This window comes from Olea europaea, unplaced genomic scaffold, assembly GCF_002742605.1.
Source record: "Olea europaea var. sylvestris unplaced genomic scaffold, O_europaea_v1 scaffold716, whole genome shotgun sequence".
Taxonomy (NCBI): domain Eukaryota; kingdom Viridiplantae; phylum Streptophyta; class Magnoliopsida; order Lamiales; family Oleaceae; genus Olea; species Olea europaea.
In genome coordinates, this window is record NW_019265559.1 from 426,587 (window position 1) to 448,343 (window position 21,757).

General features: G+C 32.2%; 1 protein-coding gene across 1 annotated transcript; it reads left to right on the forward strand.

Moving 5' to 3' along the window:
* The first annotated feature begins 3,781 nt into the window (after positions 1-3,781).
* Positions 3,782-20,149, forward strand: LOC111390796 (cytochrome P450 714C2-like). The gene is made up of 6 exons (XM_023015905.1): positions 3,782-3,919; positions 9,742-9,806; positions 16,604-16,806; positions 16,932-17,161; positions 17,610-18,224; positions 19,721-20,149. The coding sequence occupies exons 1-6, from the start codon at positions 3,782-3,784 to the stop codon at positions 20,147-20,149; spliced, it is 1,680 nt and encodes a 559-aa protein (XP_022871673.1).
* Positions 20,150-21,757: the final 1,608 nt, after the last annotated feature.

Here is a 21,757-nt window from a genome sequence, read left to right on the forward strand (position 1 = left end):
TCAATTATTATGACCTTAAAATCAACCAAAAGAACTGTTTAATATGACTCAAATAATAAATAGATTGAAACAAGAATCCAGCAGCGACCTGAAACCATAAATCTAAAGATCCCCCCCTCCGGAAACCCCTTTCCCAGTATGGAGCCATCGTCGATCGCAGTGTAGCGTTGCAAAGTCAAACGTCAACTTCTGAAGGTTCAAATTTTAAAATTAGAATGCCAAATCAAAGATATCAAAATGGAAGTAGTTTTTCTATAAACAAAACAAAATCTATAGAAAAAGAAATTCCAACTGCAAGTAATCAGAAGACGAATATGATGAAGAGTTTGAAGATTCTAAAAAACAAATGCCTCAAACAGAAGAAGAACAACTCAATATAAGCCTCTAGAATATCCATATAACACTTGGATCTCGAATCAAAAAGTGATTAACTCATCTAGATAAAACTTTTGGTCAAGGATCACTACTAGGCTCTAATAACAATTAAAAAAAATTCTAAGTATGCATTGAGCTAATATCACTTGTTGGAAATTGTAGTTGTTTAGACTCAAGTACGGAATTAGAGAAATTAAAAGCTACATGTCACTTTTTAATTGGTTTCTAAATGATTAAGGTAATTAATCCAATTTAATTAATCCTATGTGTTAATTAAATAAAATAAATAAAGATCAAAAGCAATAAATAATACCAAATATGATCACGGAGGAAAATCTCTAACTAGATAAAAAAACCTCAAGGCAACTTACCAGTAAAATTCATTAGAATAGTTAACTTAAAACTAGTTCAAACACTACTAAACCTTAGCTCTCTCTGACCACCTAACATTTAAATCATCGAGGAACTCTTTCGGTTGTGCACGCCTGCACTTCTCAGAACTATGAGCTACTTTTCTCTTCGCATAGATTAAGAACAACGAACCTGTCTTTATTTTGGAGTTTGATCTTTTTACATTTTGATCTGTAGGCAGATGCAAGAGATATTGAAATATGTATTTGACTTTGAAAAAACAAACTCTTGAATTACAATGAGGTTCTATTAATGAAGAATCAATATATGGGATCTAATATATGAATAAAGATTTTGAGGTTGAATCAATAGAATTAATGGAATGTGTTATAATCTTTAACAATAAGATCTCCAAGCAAAATAATGATTCAACATCCCTTGGGATAGATATTCATGAGGTTGTATATTTATAGCGAAGGTGCTTAGAATGAAAAAGAAGTCAAAATCAGCTTTAAAATCGAATTTGACTGCTCCTCGAATTGAGCTACCACTTGAATGCCTATCGGGAGGCCAGCGAGTGGTCTATGAATAGTCATCAATATTTTCGTTATAATTTTCTCTCTTGATGTCAAACTGAGGTAATTCAAAGTGTGTTGGAACAAATAGCTACAATTATCTTAGAAATAGCATTTTTTTCAAATTCAAATGTTTAATATATAAAAAAGTCTCGCAATTTGTAACTGAGAATTTGAAGCAAAACATGTGCAACACTTTGACTTTCATTTGACTTCTATTGCATTCTATTGGTTATATTTGGTCATCTTGAACATCTTTGATTCTTCCAAGAACTCTATCAATCCTAAACTATTGTAACTATAAATTAGACTCAATAAATCCTATTTTGACAACTCGATAAACGCCTAATACAATTCAACTAGGACATGATTTGATAATGAAAATTGCCAATTACAAATTTGAAAATTGCTAATTTTGCTAATTACAAAATTGGATCTTGGTCTAGGCGTAGTTTAGTTTGGGTTGGTTTTGACTCAAACCCGAAACCAAAATCACATTTATCAGTTTGGGTGAATTTCAACCTAAACCAACTCAATCTAGCTCTTAAACCAAACTGAACAAAACCAAATCAATTGGCTTGGTTAGTCTGTTTGAACTTTTCTTAAAAAAATTGATCAAATTTTAGGCCTACTTAAATTGCAAGAACTAAAACACCTAAATAATTTTATATTACAAAAACTATTGATTAACAAATAAAATCAGGTTAACAAAGCAGATTAACGAAAACTTAAGAATTTTTTTCTATGTATTATGTAGCTTAACTACTTGAGTAGAAAAAAAGACCAAGTATCACATAATGAGCTCGTTAAAGATAATTTTCAGTCTATTACTTACTAGCAATATCATAAATTGGAGAGAATCTAAATATAGTTATTAGATTAGGCACTTATCTTTTGATTTTTATTTTTCAAAAGAGGTAAATGGGTTGGGTCAATTCGATTAACCACCGGTTTGGGGTTTCAAACCATGGTTGAACCAATCTACCATGATTTCGTTTAAAAAATAAACCAAACCAATTGGGTTGGCTGATTTTTCAATATTTTTGCTCAAACGTAGAGAAAAATATTTTTTCCCTCAGTTTTTATACTGCTCGTTCTGAGGTCGGCTGAATTAAAAGTTAAATTAGAATATTTCTTAATTATAATTGAATAAAAGAAGAATTAAATAAAAACAAATGAAATAGTAATTTTCTGTCAATTTTTTTTTTTTGTAATAATAAAATCGAAATAAAGGACTTTTGACTAGAAAAAAAAGTGGGAAAATGGCCATTTCACACGGGCTTAACTAAATTTTCAATGACTTTTTTCCCAAAAAAAAAAAAAAGGAAATTACAACCACACATTATGTGATTTTTAACTTTCAAATTCAAAAATCATATTTGATAGGTTTTGGTTAAAAAATCAGATAATAACTCAACTTTTGAATATTAATATTAATATTAACAAAAAAAAAAAATGAATCTACATCCCTATAACCCAATTCCTCTACCCCACCCGATTTTACTCCAATGTGGTAAATCATTTCTCATTTGTGAATCTTCTGAAGCCGAGGAAAATCAAGAGAAGGTGGCACCACTGTTTCGTTCGCAGTAGCGATGGGCGTTGCACCCATTGAACCAAACAACACTTAAACCCCACCCATGATTAACCTGACAACCCAAACCTATCCTTTATTTACTTCGTAGTACTTTTAAACTCATCAATTTGGCTTGAGCGTGGTTTGATTTGAGTCACACTCCGAGCCAAAATCAAAATCAAATTAATTGGTTTGGACGAATATCAACCCAAACCAGTCTACTCTAGCTCTTAAACCTTCAGTTAGTCAATTTGGACTTTTTGTTCAAATTGAATTTTTTTTAAAAATTGTCCGAATTTTAGGACCACTTATACTATAAGATCTAAAATAACCAAATAACTTTATATTACTAAGATTGTTGACTAACGAATAAAATCAAATTAATAGATACAGATCAACAAAAAATTGAAGAAATTTTTTATTTTTTTATTCATTATGTAGCCTGACTGTCTGAGTAGGAAAATGAGTTAAATATAATGAAATGAGCTTATGAAATGAGATTTTCAGTGCTATTACTTACTAGCAACATCATAGATTAGAAGGAATCGAGATATAGTTATGCTATAGGGCTTATCTTTTTATTTTTATTTTTCTTAAAAAATTGTAAACATTCAAGTGGGCTGGGTCAGGTCGATTCAGTTAACCAGGGATTTGAGGCTTCAAACCATGGCTGAACCGACCCACCAATTGTTTTGATAAAAAAAACTAAATCAAACCAAGTACCTACGTCAAATCTGTAGGGATGAAATCCACCTTATGCAAGGTTTTTCCGGGCTCAATTTAACCACCAATATCAACACCACTATCGAACTCAGACCCAATCGACCTAAACGGTTTCTTCCCTTCACCGTTGCTTTAGTTTCCCACAAAAAGCTCACCAAGATGTACTAATTCCACACAGGAAATGACCACAAAGGTATCACAGGTGAAGAGCAGCCGAATAGAATCACAGAGAAAACGAGAAGAAAGAACAGAGGCTGCGATCCTTCTTCATAGGAGGCAAAAGAGACAAGTATATAGCCCAAGTAAAGAGTCCAAAATGGTAAGTTAGGTTTAGGTTAAGGTCACGGCCCAACACTCAAGTTAATGGGCTCCAAAATGGGTAACAACATAAAGTCGTCCAAGTAAAAGGTGAAACGAGCCACGAGCGACACTATTAAATTAGGTCACTTCTGGTGGTCCATAAAATTTAGGGTTGGGTCTTTCTAATAGTGGCGTTGACATTTCATTCAGTCATTTGGTCCAAGCCGACTGAAATTTAAAACCGATTTTACATCATAGCCCGGGAAGTTATTGGGTATCAAAACCCAACAATCTCCACATTGATGCCCAATAACCTGCTAGAAATCAAAACACACAGTTTATACTTGTAAAATCAAGGTAATCCAATAAAATTGGGTTCACAGGCCTTATCTCGTGTTTCGAACCAAAAAACACATACCATACCTGCTCCATGTACTCACTGGGGCTAAGGTCAAGAAATACCCAAGTAGGAACAAGTATCACAATGAACAACTAATCATGCGGTGAAGATATTATATAGGATACTATACAAATCTTTCCAAAAAACACGTTCACATAGAATCACCGATTAACACCAAGTTAATCGGCACACAGTCAAACACATATGCAACACATACATAAATGACCCCACGAAAGATCTCACTACACCTATCCTATCTCATTCCATGCTACTCCCACCTCGAGAACACATATTTCCTCTCATCGTCCACTATGCTCACTAAATAGATCACTCAACTCATGTCTAACTGACAAATCACAATAGATCCTAAGTTCACGGGATAATCCTCTATCACCACATCACTTCTCCCAACCTACGTGGATAATGGGCCTCCACCTTACAGAAGTGATAGAAGTGCCTCTCTCACACTCCACCTGTACAGGGTCTCTTTTCTCAGATAAATGATTCTACACATTTGATCGCATCTCCACGCATGATCCTAATGCCACACTCTACATCCTCCGGTACAAAACATCATGTACCCTTAGGCATCTATACTCTACCTTACCAAAAGACATATAACACACTACTAATGCGTCCTAACCCACTATGCATGCAAACGATCACACCAAGAAATCACATTACCTCTAATTTATACAAACATACATATCAAACAAATTGAAGTGCAATATATAATCATGCAACAAATTAGGCAATCACACACATGCAGAAAGAATCACACACAGATGCATATGTAGTGACTAGGTTTGCTCTCTCAATAAACCTCACTAGGGGTCATAGCTCGACCCCTCAATCACATTCGTTTCATCTCTCACATAACCCTTCTGTTTATCTTTCTTCTTGGGACAATCCCTAATAAAGTGTCCAGTTTTACCACAACTATAACACCGCTTACCACTAAACTTGTCCCGTCTCTTGCCCTTCATCTTACCACTTTCATCACTCGAGTCACTACTCAAATCACCACTATTTTGAGCTCTATCCAAATTCATTTGTTTAAACTTCATCCTACTCCTTATCATGTGTAACTCACCATTCCTCTTATCTTCAGTTTCAGTCTTAATTTCCATCTCCTTATTCCTAAGTGAGTCTATGACAATCTCGGGGGTCAACGTATCCCTACCATACTTAATGACATTTTTAACTTCCTTATATGACCCAGGCATGAAATCAAGCAGGATAATAGCCTTGTATGTTTCAGATACGGTTTCTTCACTGTTAACAATATCTTGGACAAGTTTATTGAAAACATCCAGATTGTCATCAAGATCTTTTGAATAATCCATTTTAAAATTGAAAAAAGGCTTAAGAAGATAAAGTTTAATGGGAGTGGATTTAAGCAAATACAGATCTTCCAACTTTTTCCAAAGATCTTTTGTGTTTTCAATTTTTCTACTTTTCTTAAAACAGAGTCAGACAGGTGTAAAATGATTGAAGCATAAGCAAGCTCATCGACTTCGTCTTTTTGTTCTTTTGAAAAATTAGCTGAAAAATTACCTTTAATGGCTTTTAAAACCTTTTGTTGGACCAAAATACCTTTCATTTTTTGTTGCCAGATTGAAAAATCACCTTTTCCATTGAAAATACCAACGTCGAAATGCGAAAACATTTTTTGGGAAAAAACGAAGCAATCAAATGGGCAAATAGATCACACAAAGTAATCCTACAGCCATAATATACACCGTTCTAGATTCCCAGAATTTTGTAAGACTTGCGGTCTTAGATCAAGGGAACGTTCGAACGGGTAAGGTCTAGGTATTCTAACAAAAGTAACAACACAGCGAAATTTACGATGCAACAAAATAGATATATCAAATCAAATGAAATTTCATGGCAATTTTAGCACAAACACAATACGCTAATTTATCCAAAAATAAGTACTCAATCACAAAAATTAAGAGCAAGTAATCCTATTTTGTAGCACAAGCAATGGTTACCAAGCAATGACAACCCCCAATCCTATTGATCACCCCCACACGATGATCTGCTAGTGCAATAATATAAGGTTTCAGCCAATTTACTAGAGTGAGTTTGTTTGAATTCGTAAATTACGAGAGATGCTAATTTACTGCTTTATGGTCGCAATTTTGGCCCAAAGTAATTCGGTAAATAAGTGGCAATTTCAACCATTGATCCACCAAGGGCAAAATCGTCCAACTTTTTCTGTGTAACCTGAAACAGAAAACTTTCAACACGAAAAATGTTAGAAATAATATGAGAAACAAACTGCCTGAAGACAACTTCCCTAGAATCGGAACCACGCGCCTTTGTCGGAGTTGCCACGCATCGCCTTCTGGATCACGCGCCACACACCCAGCACCGTCTCCACCTGCACGTCTCAACCCTGGTCTCCGTTTCACTAATGGACTTCTGGATTGACGGGAAATCGCATTTGAGGTGAATTTTTTGGTGCAAAAACTGGGTAATCCATTTTCTGCTGATTTCTGCCGGTTTTTGGTCGTTTTTTGGCCAAATTTTCACCACCACCAAGCTCTTATACCAATTGTAGGGATGAAATCCACCTTATGCAAGGTTTTTCCCGGCTCAATTTAACCACCAATATCAACACCACTATCAAACTCAAACCCAATCGACCTAAACGGTTTCTTCCCTTCACGATTGCTTTAGTTGCCCACAAAGAGCTCACCAAGATATACTAATTCCACACATGAAATGACCATAAAGGTATCACGGGTGAAGAGCAACCGAATAGAATCACAGAGAAAATGGAAAGAAATAACAGAGGCTGCGGTCCTTCTTCATAGGAAGCAACAAAGAGACAAGTATATAGCCCAAGTAAAGAGTCCAAAATGGTAAGTTAGGTTTAGGTTTAGGTTAAGATCATGGCCCAAAGGCCCAACACTCAAGTTAATGGGCTCCAAAATTGGTAACAACATAAAGCCGTCCAAGTAAAAGGTGAAACGGGCCACAAGCGACACTATTAAATTAGATCAATTCTAGTGGTCCATATAATTTGGGGTTGGGTCTTTCTAATAGTGGCATTGACATTTCATTCAGTCATTTGGTCCAAGCCGACTGAAAATTAAAACCGATTTTACATCATAACCCGGGGAGTTATTGGGTATCAAAACCCAACAAAATCGACCCAAACCGACCCGAGTTGATTCCATTTGATTGGTTTGGCTGGTTTTTCGTTTTTCTTACCCATGTCTAATTGGACCTAACAGTTAGACATATCTTTCTTTATGATAACATCATTTAGAAGTTTTGGAGCAGGATATCGAGCTGGGCATTGAGGCTACTGTTTTCTTAAGCCATATTACTTTATTGATGTCTATTTGCATTGGAGGAAGAAGAAGGACCTTTGACTCTCTATATAAAAGGTGGCTTAGACTTTAGAAGGATGCAGAATATTGTTGACACATTCTCCTTGAAGCTTTGGTTGCTCTTTTTACTTCAACGGTGATTTTCAGCTCAATTTTTGTTGGGCAAATAATGCCTGGACATTCACCCTTTGATATGTTCCTTATTCGACCTTACCCAACTGATGGTGGCTGAATTTGATTGCTTTACAGGGAAAGACATATTATGTGGTAGTTGGGTTATGGTTACATATATCTCTAGCATGATTGTTGGATGGTGGATACTATCATTGAGACTTTGTTTCCACGTTGACATCACTCATTTGTATGGATCTATGATTTTTTCTTTGATCGGTGTATGGATCTATGATTTCTTTGATGATACATAACATGTCCTTCCATCTCATATAGCTAAACATTAAGTGTATACCACTTTTCTAAGATGTTACTGATCGTATTATGTAGAATGCTGCATCGAATAGTAGTTTCTCTACTTAGTATGCTATTGGCTTGTTTGCTTGAGCCAATCTCATCTAGATATCTATAGAGTCATCTGAAGCTCTATTACCATCAAAGATCTCCTTCTTCTGTTAGCGTTTGTGATCGGACTTACTCCTAATTGACATTGTGATTCAGCCATAGATTGGGTGCCATCTGACCTTTCGATGTCAGTGTTGCTTGGTCACATATTCAAAGGCAGCGAAATTCAAACCAGGATTGGGTTATTTCTCAGGCATATTTCAAGTCTCTCTTCAGTATGACTATAAAGAATGGTATGGAGCATTAGGGAGCCTCAAAGGATTATTGACAAATCTATCTTACTATCTATCTCTTTATACATGCCATTTTTTTCGACTTGGCATTGGTGAGGTGACTTGGATATTATCTCTCATTTTAGTATTTCTCTCACTTATCCCACCTCTCCCGCATATTTTATTTTTCTAGCATACTCCACTGATGAGATTTTACAAGTTCAACATTGATAGGGGCGTCAATGGTGATTTTGCTTACAACTGGGGTATCATTTGTGATCAATCTGGACACTGTAGTCGTGTCTTCTTTTTATCTTACGGTGACTGCCCTATACTTGAGGCAGAATTGTGAGTCGTTTTTTATAAGATCCTTCTTGCTTTTCGACTTGAACTTTTCGACTTGTGGATAGAGGCTTACTCGTATCTAGCTGTGCATTGCATCGCCCATGATGGAGATCCGTTGTTCATCCAAGCTAGTTTTAGATATATCAGAAATCTACTTTTCTTTAAGTATGACACTATTTCTCACATCTATTGTGATTGAAACCAGGTTGTTAACTCACTTACGTGAGAGGGATAGCACCAACACTGCTATCAGGAGTATGATCTTCTCAACTTTCCCCGATGATTTCACGCTTTTGTACAATTTAGGACTTCTTTCCTTCAGAGGTCTTTAGGCTTTATTGTTTCATTCTCAATATTTTACAGGTGTTATTACCCCTCATTTATTGCTTTCATTTTTTATGCTTTTAGAGGTCAGATTTATGTCCCCTTCATTGTATTTAAAGGTTGAACCCCAACCTTAAGGGTCCCCCATCGCCCCTGTCCTGAAGCATCATGAGGGAGGTAAATCGCAGGTTATATCTCCAAGAGTACAGGGTGAGAGGCTGCTTGTACACTTGTACTTACCCAAGAGCCAAATCCATATTTCAGGATTCGAACCCTTGACGCGGCGATCTCAAGCAAAGATGGATTTCTTCACCCTCCCCTTTTACCACTTGGAGATGTGCCCTGGGGGCCCCCTTCATTGTATTTGTTTATATTTCATCTATATTATGATAGGAGAACCCTAACCCCCTCTGTCCTGACTTGATGGAGTCTAAAAAACTTATCGAGATTGTGATTGTGATTTAGTAAACAGTTCCTTTCATTAGTTTTCACTTTTACTTTGTATGAACTCACCAAAGGCTTGTCATATTCGTTAAAGTTATTTGTCTGAGGGAATCCAAAAGCAATCTCTAACCGAGGGGTCAACAATCTCTTTTTTAAAGTTATTCTATACATGTTTCATTTCTCCATTTTTCAGAAGTTATATTTGTTTCTTGGTTCAAGTTTCCAGCCTTCTTCATTAATACTGATTTTATTGCTCAAGTTTCATTTGGTGTTCATAAATTCGTCTCCTCTCCTCTTCAATAAATATACAACAAAAATTAAATAGTAAATACACGAAACAGTTCACAAATTAAACACCCTCAAGCAAAACTTGTATTGTTGTAAAAAATAATGGACCACTGCATGAAACACAACATTGCATATTATTTCAATAGTAATTAAGTACCAAATTCTAACTATTTGACTTTTTAGTTTCAAAGCTTCGACAACTCACTCTAGCCGTAAAAGAAAAAAATGGACTGTCTCCATGTCTAGAATTCGATAATGAGTTCAAATTTGATTTCGTCCTCTTGAGAGGGGATTGCTTCAATAAAATAATGAAAAGAATGTGATTAAATACAATTTAGGCCGATATTAGAAGTAAAATAAGCGGGGTTATTATTATTGTTATTATCATCATCATCATCATCATCACCACCTATTTTGATTTTTACAATATCTTCTTGTCATTTCCCCCCCCCCTCTTTTTTTTTCTTAAAAAAAAAAAAAAAAAAGAAGAGGTAAATAGGTTGGATTGGTTCGATTAACCACCGGTTTGAGGCTTCAAACCATGGCTGAATCAACCTATCATGATTTTCTTTAAAAAATAAACCAAACCAATTAACTATCTCAAACCAAACCGAGGTATGATTGTTTTGGTCGATTTTTTGATTTTTTTGCCCAAACCTAGAGAAAAGTACTTTTTCCCTCAATTTTTATACTACTCGTTCTTAGGTCGGCTGAATTAAAAGTTAAATTAGAATATTTCTTAATTATAATTGAATAAAAGAAGAAATAAATAAAAACAAATGAAATAATAATTTTTCTGTCATTTTTTGTGTAATAATCAAATCGAAATAAAGGACTTTTGACTATAAAAAAAAAAAAAATGTGGGCAAAAATGGCCATTTCACATGGGCTCAACCAAATTTTCAATGTTTTTTTTTTTCAAAAGAAAAAAATGGAAATTACACCCACACATTATGTGATTTTTAACTTTCGAATTCAAAAATCATATTTAATTGGTTTTTGTTAAAAAAATCAGATAATTATTCAACTTTTGAATATTAATATTAATATTAATATTATAAAATAAAATTAATCTACATCCCCATAACCCAACCCCTCTACCCCACCCGATTTTACTCCAATGTCGTAAATCATTTCTCATTTGTTATTCTTCTGAAGTCAAGGAAGATCAAGAGAAGGTGGCACCATACTTGTATTGTTGTAAAAAATAATGGACCACTGCATGAAACACAACATTGCCTATTATCTCAATAGTAATTATGTATTAAATTCTAACCATTTGACTTTTTAGTTTCAAAGTTTCGACAACTCACTCTAGCCGTTAAAGAAAAAAATGGACCGTCTCCATGTCTAGAATTCGATAATGAGTTCAAATTTGATCTCGTCCCCTCAAGAGGAGATTGCTTCAATATAATAATGAAAAGAATGTGATTAAATACAACTTAGGTCGATATTAGAAGTTAAATAAGCGGGGTTATTATTATTATTATTATTATTATTATTATTATTATTATTATTATTATTATTATTATTATTATTATTATCACCTATTTTAATATATGTTCTTATTTCACAGTGGTCCGTACTTATAAGGCATCGTAAAAAGTGATTTATTTTTATTTAAGCACTAACGAATATGTTGTTTATAGGAATCTAAAAATACACGCAATAGTTTCTAATAAGGATTACGTTAATGTAAAAATTTGAGAAATTAACAAATTTCAACATAATTTAATCTATTTTCAAACTGAATTAAGAACCTAGATGAAGGTCCAATAGAGAAACTCAATTAGAAACAAATACTAATTGAAATACAAAATAGAAAAATGTGAAGTTATGTAGAATTTTAGTACCTTAAAAAAAAAGAAAAAAAAAAAGGGAATTAATTCAGTGATTTGAATATTCTAACCAACTAATATAGAACATATGACATTTCTTACTTAAAGTGTACAGGAGTAATAATAACTACAAATATATATATAATAACTACCCTAGATCAATGACAGTCGAATTTCAACAACCACAATAGTGAGATTAGATCATCCACGTTGAATTGAGTCTGAGATTTCTTTGTGTTATCAATGACAAACTCGTGTACTCGATTAGAATCAGTGGCGGGACTAGATGTATCACTATAAATACTAGGTTGGAACTTTTGTTTTGATTGAAAAAATCGTACATACTCTATGTGAAAATTAAACTTAATTTCAAATTATCATCAATTTCCAATTTCCAACACCAATTGAACGTGTATCACGAATCATGAAATCCCGAATTCATCACAATTCACATATTAAATCACGAATCAAATTTAAGCATCAATTAATGGATAGGTTGAAGATGCTAACCCTAATTTTTCATATATTTTTTTAGAAAGAATATATGGGATGCTTATTGTGAATGCATTTTTTTTTTCTCAGAAGGAAATATTGATCTTTGAATTTTACACTTTTACTCTGCAAGGTTTCCAAATTTCATTTTTTATTCTTTGACTTTATATGGTAATTCCAAGCGTTGAGCCATGAAAAATGGTGGCCGGAGCATTTCAAATGTTGGTTGAAACATATCAATAGTCAAAATATACAATTAATTGCCTGTATCATATGTTGTATATTGATCAAGGCAATGAATTAGGCCAGCCTCATTTTTTCGGCCAATGTGTTTTAGAATAGTGATTTTTTGAAGAATGTAAAGTTAAAAAAAATAGATTAAAAAAAATTGAATTTACATGTAAAATTATTTTATTGAAAAATATGTGATTAAAAGTGAGTTTTGAGAAAAATAGAGTTCAAATAGGATGCAAAATAAGTTATTGTTTGATAGGGAATAAAATTAGACTTTTAATAAATTTTGATAAACATTGATGAAATGTATAATTGAAATATTATGGAGTTCATGAAATATGTGATTAAAATTTGAATTTTAATCTGAACCAAACAAGATTAAGTAAAAACCAATCAAAAACTTGATTTTGGCACGTGGGGTATATGGTTGGAGTTTATGTATAAAAAATGTGCCAACTATTTGTAGTCGGTTGAATCAGCCGTTATGTAGTTTGACCAAACTTTAATTTGCAACGCCCCCAAATCAATTACATTTTTATTTTTATTTTTTAAGATTTGAAGTATTACCAAATCTTTCTTTTATAGTTTAAGTTAAATTTAACACTAATGTATAAATTTTGATATTTGATTAATAAATCAATAATGTGAATTCAACAATTCAAAATTAAAATTTGAATTTTATCTAGCTTAAATTACTACGAATTAAATTGTCAATTTAACATGTTAAATAACTTAAATGTCGAAACTTCTAAAATAACATGCACGGGATTAAACATATAATTATTCATAAACTTATTTTTGAAATAGAAATTGGCAAAAATCCTTTTTAAAGCTTTTACTTTGCGATCCCATAAGCATCACTCGGTCAATCTGCTACATGTCCACGCGATCCGTTCTAATCTAAAAAAAGTTATTGTAAGAGCGAGTATTAAAAAAAAAAAAACTCAATAAGAAATACGTGGATATTCTTATCAACATGATATAATCATAAAATGGCATAACATACCTACTTTTCTTAGATTTAGAGTAAACTGGTCGCGATTCCAATAGTTCAAGGAATTTCTTAAGAATTCTCATATCCCGTAAGATTTAACATATTCGATCTAACAGTCCATTTCGAAGGATTTAAAATATTTGACACAAAGGTCCATCCCGAAAGATTTAATATTGAAATCGACCATAAGGCCTTAAAGTGTTTCGTGCCAAGTCTATAAAAATATCAAGAAAATACTGCCATTCTCCCTCTATTATGTTGTCCCTTAGGCCAATGCAAGGTCTTCCTCTGATATTTGAACCTCTATAATTTCAACTAATATGCAGCCGGCCCTTTTAATTTTCTTGATTAGGGCTGCATAATTTTAATTAATTTAAGTGATATTTCTGATATAGTTTGTAACTCTTTTTAGTGTGTTTCTTGAATAAATATATTTATTAAGCTATAAATGGTATTTTTTTTCCCTCGACGTTCAAAGATTAACTAATCATTTGAGAGCATGTTTGATATATAGCACATTATTGAAACGTTGAAGGGAGTAAAATCTAACTTAATTTTCTTCATTAATTATTTCTAATAATGTGTCTAATAATGTTTTGGTGCTAATATATTTCATTGGTTATTTTATTACTTCAAATTTCAAAAACTTCCCCAAATGTTTACGATAATTTCAGACACTGGCTATGATTTCGAAAATTACAAAAACCTCCCATATTTGCACAAATTTTTCATTTTACCATTTTCTATTATGCTAAATATTTAAAAAAAAATTAAATTTTCCACAAATTATTATATTTAATATATTTGTCAAAATTAATCTTATTACTTCAAAGATAAAAACAGAAATGTTAATTTTAACTTAATCTCATCAATAGAAATATTAATTCAACTTAATCTCGTTAAATATTCTAATTATAATCTCGTTAGATATTCTAATTATAATCTCGTTAACATCAATAGAAATAATGGGACTCAAACGGGGGCTTAATATAGTACAATTGATTAAGGATGGCAAAATATCCAACCCTCACCTCATCTTGCCTCTTATTGCCCCCTCTTGAAATTATCGATTACTATTTTTTTACATTTTGAAGTTAAATTGTTTATTAACGAGATTATAATTGGAATATTTAATCCCCATACACCTAGACTTTGTCCAAACTTTAAGTGAGGCAAGGAACTGGGAGGGTTGCCCTAGCTAGATCGGCTCATTGTCATCTCTATAATTATTATGAATACGAAAATTAAAGATTAAAGAAAATACAATTTTATTGAAATATTATTACATAAGTATAATAATTTTTATTTTAACTAAAAATGATGTCAGCATTTAATAAAATTTTCTTAAGAAATGAGGGAAAAAAAGGATAAACGTGGATAGTAAATATTACTCTATAGTTTCATATTGTAGTATAAATACCTAAGGTAAGATAGGAGATAAAAATATAATATGGTTAAGAAGGGAGGAATCCGTAATTGAAAATCAATCTTAATGGAGACTAAGATAATTGTTAAAATAATTTTGCACGTAGGTTCATCACTTTTTCATATTAATTAATCATACATTCTTTAAAAAAAAAAATGCACTTTCTTCAAAATCTCTTCTCGAAAAATAAAAATCAATGAAGTAATAAATTAACATTTTGGATATAAAAACTATTTCATTATTTGTGATTGTCATCATTAAGGAGATATATACCATATTAATCTTAATTTAATCGTTTCAATTTTATTGGACGGTGGTGATAGGCCATGTTTGATCATTCACCAATACAATATTATTCTAAGTATTACCCAGTCACTTAACTAAAAAATTGGGAAAATTCTATTAGATTGAATTTTATCTAAATAATTACTATGCCTAAAGTATGAACTAAATGTTAAAAGAAAGAAAGAAATAATCAAAATGAGATTAAAAGATTTTTTATTTTCATTTTCCTTCTGTTTATTTAATAGATTTCTCTTCTTCTTCTTTTCTTTCCTTTTTTTTTTTCCTTTTTTTTTTGGTTTTTGGTTTTTTTTAGTCTTTTGATATTAGTTTATATTAATGGAATAGTAGTGATTTTAAAGAAACTAAATCATCAATCAAATTTAAGCATCAACTAATGGAAAGTTGAAGATGCTAACCCTATTTTTTCGTATTTTTTTTAGTAAAAATATACGGGTTGCCCATTGTGACTGCAACTTTTTTTTCCTCAAAAAAGGAAATATTGATCTTTGAATTTTACATTTTTACTCTGCAAAGTTTCCAAATTTCCTTTTTGATTCTTTGACTTTATATAGTAATTCCAAGCGTTGAGCCATGAAAAATGGTGGCCGGAGCATTTCAAGTTTTGGTTGAAACATATCAACAGTCAAAATATACAATTAATTGCCTGTATCACATGTTGTCTATTGATCAAGGCAATGAATTAAGCCAGCCTCATTTTTTCGGGCAATGTGTTTTAGAATAGTGGTTTTTTAATGAATGTAAAGTTTAAAAAAATAGATAAAAATTTTAAATTTACGTGTAAAATTATTTTATCAAAAAATATGTGATTAAAAGTGAGTTTTGAGAAAAATAGGGCTCAAATAGGACGCAAAATAAGGTATTATTTGATAGGGATTAAAATTAGACTTTTAGAGGGCATTTGTTTCCCTTTTTTGTAAAAATGAAAATGAAAATGAAAAATATGGCCGTTATGGGCCCCACACAAAAAAATAAAAATTCAAATTTGGTAGTTTAATGTGATGGATTATGATCTATTTTTCATTTTAATGGGGAAAAAATGGGAAATAAATAGGGGCTTAATAAATTTTGATAAACGTTGATAGAATGTATGATTGAAAAATTATGGGGTTGATGAAATATGTGAATAAAATATGAATTTTAATTCCAACTAAACAAGGATTAAGAAGAAACCAATCAAAAACACGATTTTGGCATGTGGGGTATGAAAAATGTGCCAACTATGTATAGTCGGTTGAATCAGCCGTTTTTGAGTTTGACCAAATTTTAATCTATATATTTTCATTGGTCAACGTTGACATTCTCCTTTTCCTTTTGTCCCTATAAATACCCCTTGCTGCTCTCCTGTTGATACACAAGAGAGACAAATCAAGATCTTTGCTCCCAAGAGAAATATTTAAGAGAGAGAGAGAGAGATGGAATTATCACTTCAATATTTTGTATGTATTACTTTGGCCATGTCTGCCATTATGATTGGGAGGTTATTATTTTCATGGTGGATATTGCCTAATTTGGCATATAAAAAGCTCAAGGACAATGGCTTTTCTGGGCCAAAACCTAGTTTCCCTTTTGGAAACTTAAATGATATGAAAAATGAGAAGAAATATGCATCTTCCTGCATCATATCCCATGATATCCACTCTGCTGCATTTCCATACTTTGCTCGATGGCAGAAATCGCATGGTAAGCACGGTTTGTTGGTAATGTAAATTCAACTACACTGAACTCATTACAAAATACTGCAGCTTCGGAGTCGGAATTTTCCGACGCTAATGTCCTGATTTTCGATACTTTTGTTCATTTTCTAGGAAAAGTATTCATACACTGGCTGGGGACAGAGCCATTTCTATACATTGCAGACCCTGAATTTCTAAAGAAAATGACTGCTCATGTAGTAGGAAAAGCCTGGGGAAAGCCAACTGTTTTTAAGAATGATAGAGAACCAATGTTTGGCAATGGTCTTTTAATGGTTGAAGGCGAATACTGGGTTCATCACAGACGTGTTATAACTCCGGCATTCTCTCCTGCCAACTTGAAGGTATAATCTTCTTATAAATATTTTCACGTAGAAATTTTGTCTTTTTATTGAGGATACTTTGAACATTTGTTTAACAAATTTCTAAATCATTTATAAATTGATCAAACTTTATTTTCTACCACACATTTAAATTGACATAAACCGTTACCCAAAATAAACTTTTCTAACCATACCTTAGAGTTTCTTACCACCCATTTTAGCAATATGGAAAAGTCCTTTAAATGCGTAATACTCACACCATTCAAAAGTGACATTTGTACATTCTTGAATCCTACTTGATGAATTTTGTTTACAACATGTTCTTTCTTGATAACATACTCAATTTCCTTTTTTATCATGTGACACACATCTAGACAAGTTAGTGACAAGACTTGAATTTAGACAATAAAAAATTTGATATCCGTGGCTAACTTCTTTACTTTTTTTTACTTGTGTTCTGATTAAATAGGGTATGACAAACTTAATGGTTGAGTCGGTGACGAGTATGCTCGACCGCTGGACTGACCTAATCAACTCCGGCAAGCCAGAAATCAACGTTGAGAAGGAAATCACAAGCACAGCTGGAGAGATCATCTCGAAAACAAGTTTTGGCATAAGTTACGAAAATGGAAGAGAAGTGGTAGAGAAATTAAGAGAAATGCAAATCACTCTTTTCAAGTCCAACCGCTTCGTAGGGGTACCCTTTAGCAACTTCATGAGCCCTAAACAAACCTTAAAGGCCAGAAAACTTGGTAAGGAAATTGATGCCCTTCTCTTATCCATAATCACAGCTCGAAGCAAATCCAGCAAAAGGCATCATCCTCAGCAGGACTTGCTCGGCCTACTGCTGGCAGATAATATGGTGGACAGCCGTCCCGGAAGACGGGCCTTAACAACCAGGGAACTGGTTGACGAGTGCAAAACTTTTTTCTTCGGCGGCCATGAAACCACCGCATTGGCGGTGACATGGACTTTGCTCCTCCTTGCGCAGCACCGTGAGTGGCAAAATCAGCTGAGAGAAGAAATCAGAGAAGTGATTGGAAATAGAGAAATTGATGCAGCAAATATTGCTGGACTAAAGAAGGTAACATTGTCCTTCCAAAATATCATGCATGCATGTTAACTTTCTCCCGTTCGGCCCCATTTTGTTTGGCCCTCATTTTGTGGAAATGACAATGGGTGAAATAGTATTTTTTTGAAAAATGAGTGGTTGAAAAAGAAAGAAAAAATTTTGATTTACGTGTAATATTATTTTATGGAAGATTATGTGATTAAAAATTAGAGAGAGAAAAATGAAATATAATGAAATGAAAATTAATAGAGACCAAACGGGTTATTTCAACGTTTTAAATTTAACATAACCGGATGATGGGAAAATAAAGAAACTTGCAAAAAACATTTTCTACAGAAAACTTATTATCTGTAAATCTAATTCATATTTTATATCAAATTAAATGATATAATTTACATTTAAGATTGCAGATTAAGCCCTTATTTTGTAGGGGTTAAATTCAGATTTTTAATAGATTTTGATAAAAGTTAATGAAATGTGTGATTAAAAAGTTGTGGTACCCATTAAATAAGTAGTTGAAATTAATTGTTGATTTTGATTTAGATTATAATTTGAATTTAAATCGTGAACAAATAGGGTATAAGTCCCTATATGATTTAGCTAAAATTAAAATTTCTTAGATTATTCTAAAATCTGATGAAATGTGTTTTTGAGAAGTTGATAAATTTGTGATCCATTAAAATTAATTGTTTACGTTAAAGCTGAGATTTTTATCAACTTTTTAATTAAACTAAACATAACCTAGGTAATTCAACAGAATAACAAACACATACCTAGAATATAAGACCTCGTCTTGTCATAACCCATATATGAAAATTATATATTCGTGAGACATTTAAAAAAAAAAAAAAAACACTCTGAGATGAAATTTAAATTATTTGTACTAGGATAATTTAGCTAAATACATGCATCTCTTGCATTACATCCCTAATAATTTAAAATTTTAGATAAAAAAAAAAATTAACATAAAATAAAATTTTAATCATTCGTAATTCTTTTAAAACGTGGATTGTGAATATTATTGTGTGTTTAAAAGATTTTGATTAAGGATTCCTTATAGTTCTTGCAAGCGTCGTCGAACATTTCTTCTTCACATTATAAATGCAAAAAACAAGTGTGCCTTCATGTACTATTAAGTCCATGTTTGGTAGAGATTAAAATCAAATTTTTAGTATATTTTAATAAAAGTGTCCTCGAACATTTCTTCTTCACATTAAAAATGCAAAAATAAGTGTCTTCATCTACTTTTAAGTTCATGTTTGGTAGAGATTAAAATCAGATTTTTAGTATATTTTAATAAAAGTTGTTGAAATCTGTGATTAAAAAGTTGTGGATCGACAAAATGTGTGATTAAAATTAATTTGTTAACTTTGACTTGAAATTTTAATTGAATTTTAATCCAAACCAAATAGGAGCTAAGTCTAATTGAGCATACGAAATTTCAAACATAGCCCAAATTTATTCTAAGATTATAAGCCTTAAATTTATTTGTTTTATGTTTGATGCAGATGGGGTGGGTGTTGAATGAAGTTTTACGTTTATACCCTCCAGCTCCCAATATACAAAGACAAGCAAGACAAGACATTGAAGTGGACAACCTTGTAATTCCCAACGGTACAAATATGTGGATTGATGTTGTATCAATTCACCATGACCAAAATCTTTGGGGACAAAGCGTGAATGAATTCAAACCAGAAAGATTTAAGGAGGATAATTTGTATGGAGGCTGCAATCACAAAATGGGATTTTTGCCATTTGGATTTGGAGGAAGAATGTGTGTTGGTAGGAATTTGACAAATATGGAGTACAAAATTGTGTTGACCCTAATTTTGACTAGGTTTTCCTTTTATCTTTCACCAAATTACTGCCATTCTCCCTCTATTATGTTGTCCCTTAGGCCAATGCAAGGTCTTCCTCTTATATTTGAAACTCTATAATTTCAACTAATTTGCAGATGTACCTTTTAATTTTCTTGATTAGGGCCGCAAATCTTAATTAATTTAAGTGGTATTTCGGATATAGTTTGTAACTCTTTTTAGTGTATTTCTTGAATAAATATATTTATTAAGCTATAAATGGTATCACATTATTGAAACGTTGAAGTGAATAAAATGTTAACTTAATTTTCTTCATCAATGTTTTCTAATAACTAGTCTCCGCCTCGTGCGATGCACGAGTTTTGTATAGATTTTGTTATTATTAGCGTGGAATATGTCGAGTATTTAAAAAAAGAAGTGTTTTAAGTTGTTGAAAATGAGAAATTGAAGAGAAAGTAATTTCATTGAAAGCTATAAATTAACCATAAGGTAGACCAAAAATATATACAATATTATGCAAAATGAACTTAGCCTGTTTTTTAAAGATAATACTGCTCATTCCATTTTTTACTCTATTTTTTCTTTCATTTTGTCCAGTATAAATGGATTTGAGCTGGCACTTTCTAACTCTGACTGGTAAGTAGCTGATTTGAAAAGAGCTTTTTTGGCTGGAGGGGAGCAATTGTCATCTGCGTTTGCATCCATGTTAAAATTATCCAAATTCTTTTCAGAATTAATATTCTTTTGACAATCTTGTTCTTCATCTACAATTAAACATTCGACAGAGATGATGCCAAATTTGTAATTGGATGAATTAGGTTCTGCTTGAATCGCTTTGAGATAGAATGCTCTTTCAGTATTTTGCATTTTTCCAATTATATCTCCAAAATCTGCTTGTGAAGTGGATAAAAAATATGAATGTTATGAAGAAATTTATCAAATATATCAAAAGAGATTAGAGAAGACTGTAAATTATTACAAAGTTTGTTTCTTCCATCAAAGTTTGTGCATTTGTGAACATAAGTTTTTCTGCAGCTTCACCAATTGCACTTGCATTTATGCATCCTGTGACATCTGATAATTGGACATATGCTCTTGCTCTGAGATAAAGAGAGTAATTATTTATTTATATAGTAAGAAACTATATATATATATATATATATATATATATATATATATATTAGAAAGGTGTGAAAAAATATATTTTACCGAGGAATAACTTTGGAATTGGAACTTCTACAGAAAATACAAACATATGTTTCACCAAAATCAGCGCTTGATCGCCGATAACAATTGCTGCAAGCCATATACCAACATTTTTTATCTATTTTTTCCATTTTTGCAGTGCATTCACCCAATAAAATTTTCTCTGAAAAAGGAAATTGTAATTTATAAAGAAACATAAATAGAAATCATAATATATTGTGTACGGAGATATATAAATACCGGTAAAAGTCAACCCTGTAGATTTTGAATTAAGGTGAATTTGTTGCGCATTGGAAGAGACAATTTTGTGGGAAATTTTTGAGTGTATAGCTTTTTCAAAATCAACTCATCGATTTTGTCCAAATTTGTATCTTTCCTGAAAGAAATGAAAGAGTAGATGAGCCAAATAAAACCAAAATAAATGTAAACTGAAGGATATACATACATACCATTCAACCAATTCTTCTACTGCAATGAAAGGAGTATTCACGAAAAATGTACTATGACCTTTTGTGGAGAGTT

Excerpts from the sequence above, each read along its gene's own strand:
- LOC111390796 (XM_023015905.1), top strand. The coding sequence starts at position 3,782 with ATGACCACAAAGGTATCACAGGTGAAGAGCAGCCGAATAGAATCACAG. Across the intron at positions 3,920-9,741 it reads CAAGTAAAGAGTCCAAAATG|AAGTTATATTTGTTTCTTGG; the intron begins GTAAGTTAGGTT and ends TCCATTTTTCAG. Across the intron at positions 17,162-17,609 it reads TCTCTCCTGCCAACTTGAAG|GGTATGACAAACTTAATGGT; the intron begins GTATAATCTTCT and ends CTGATTAAATAG.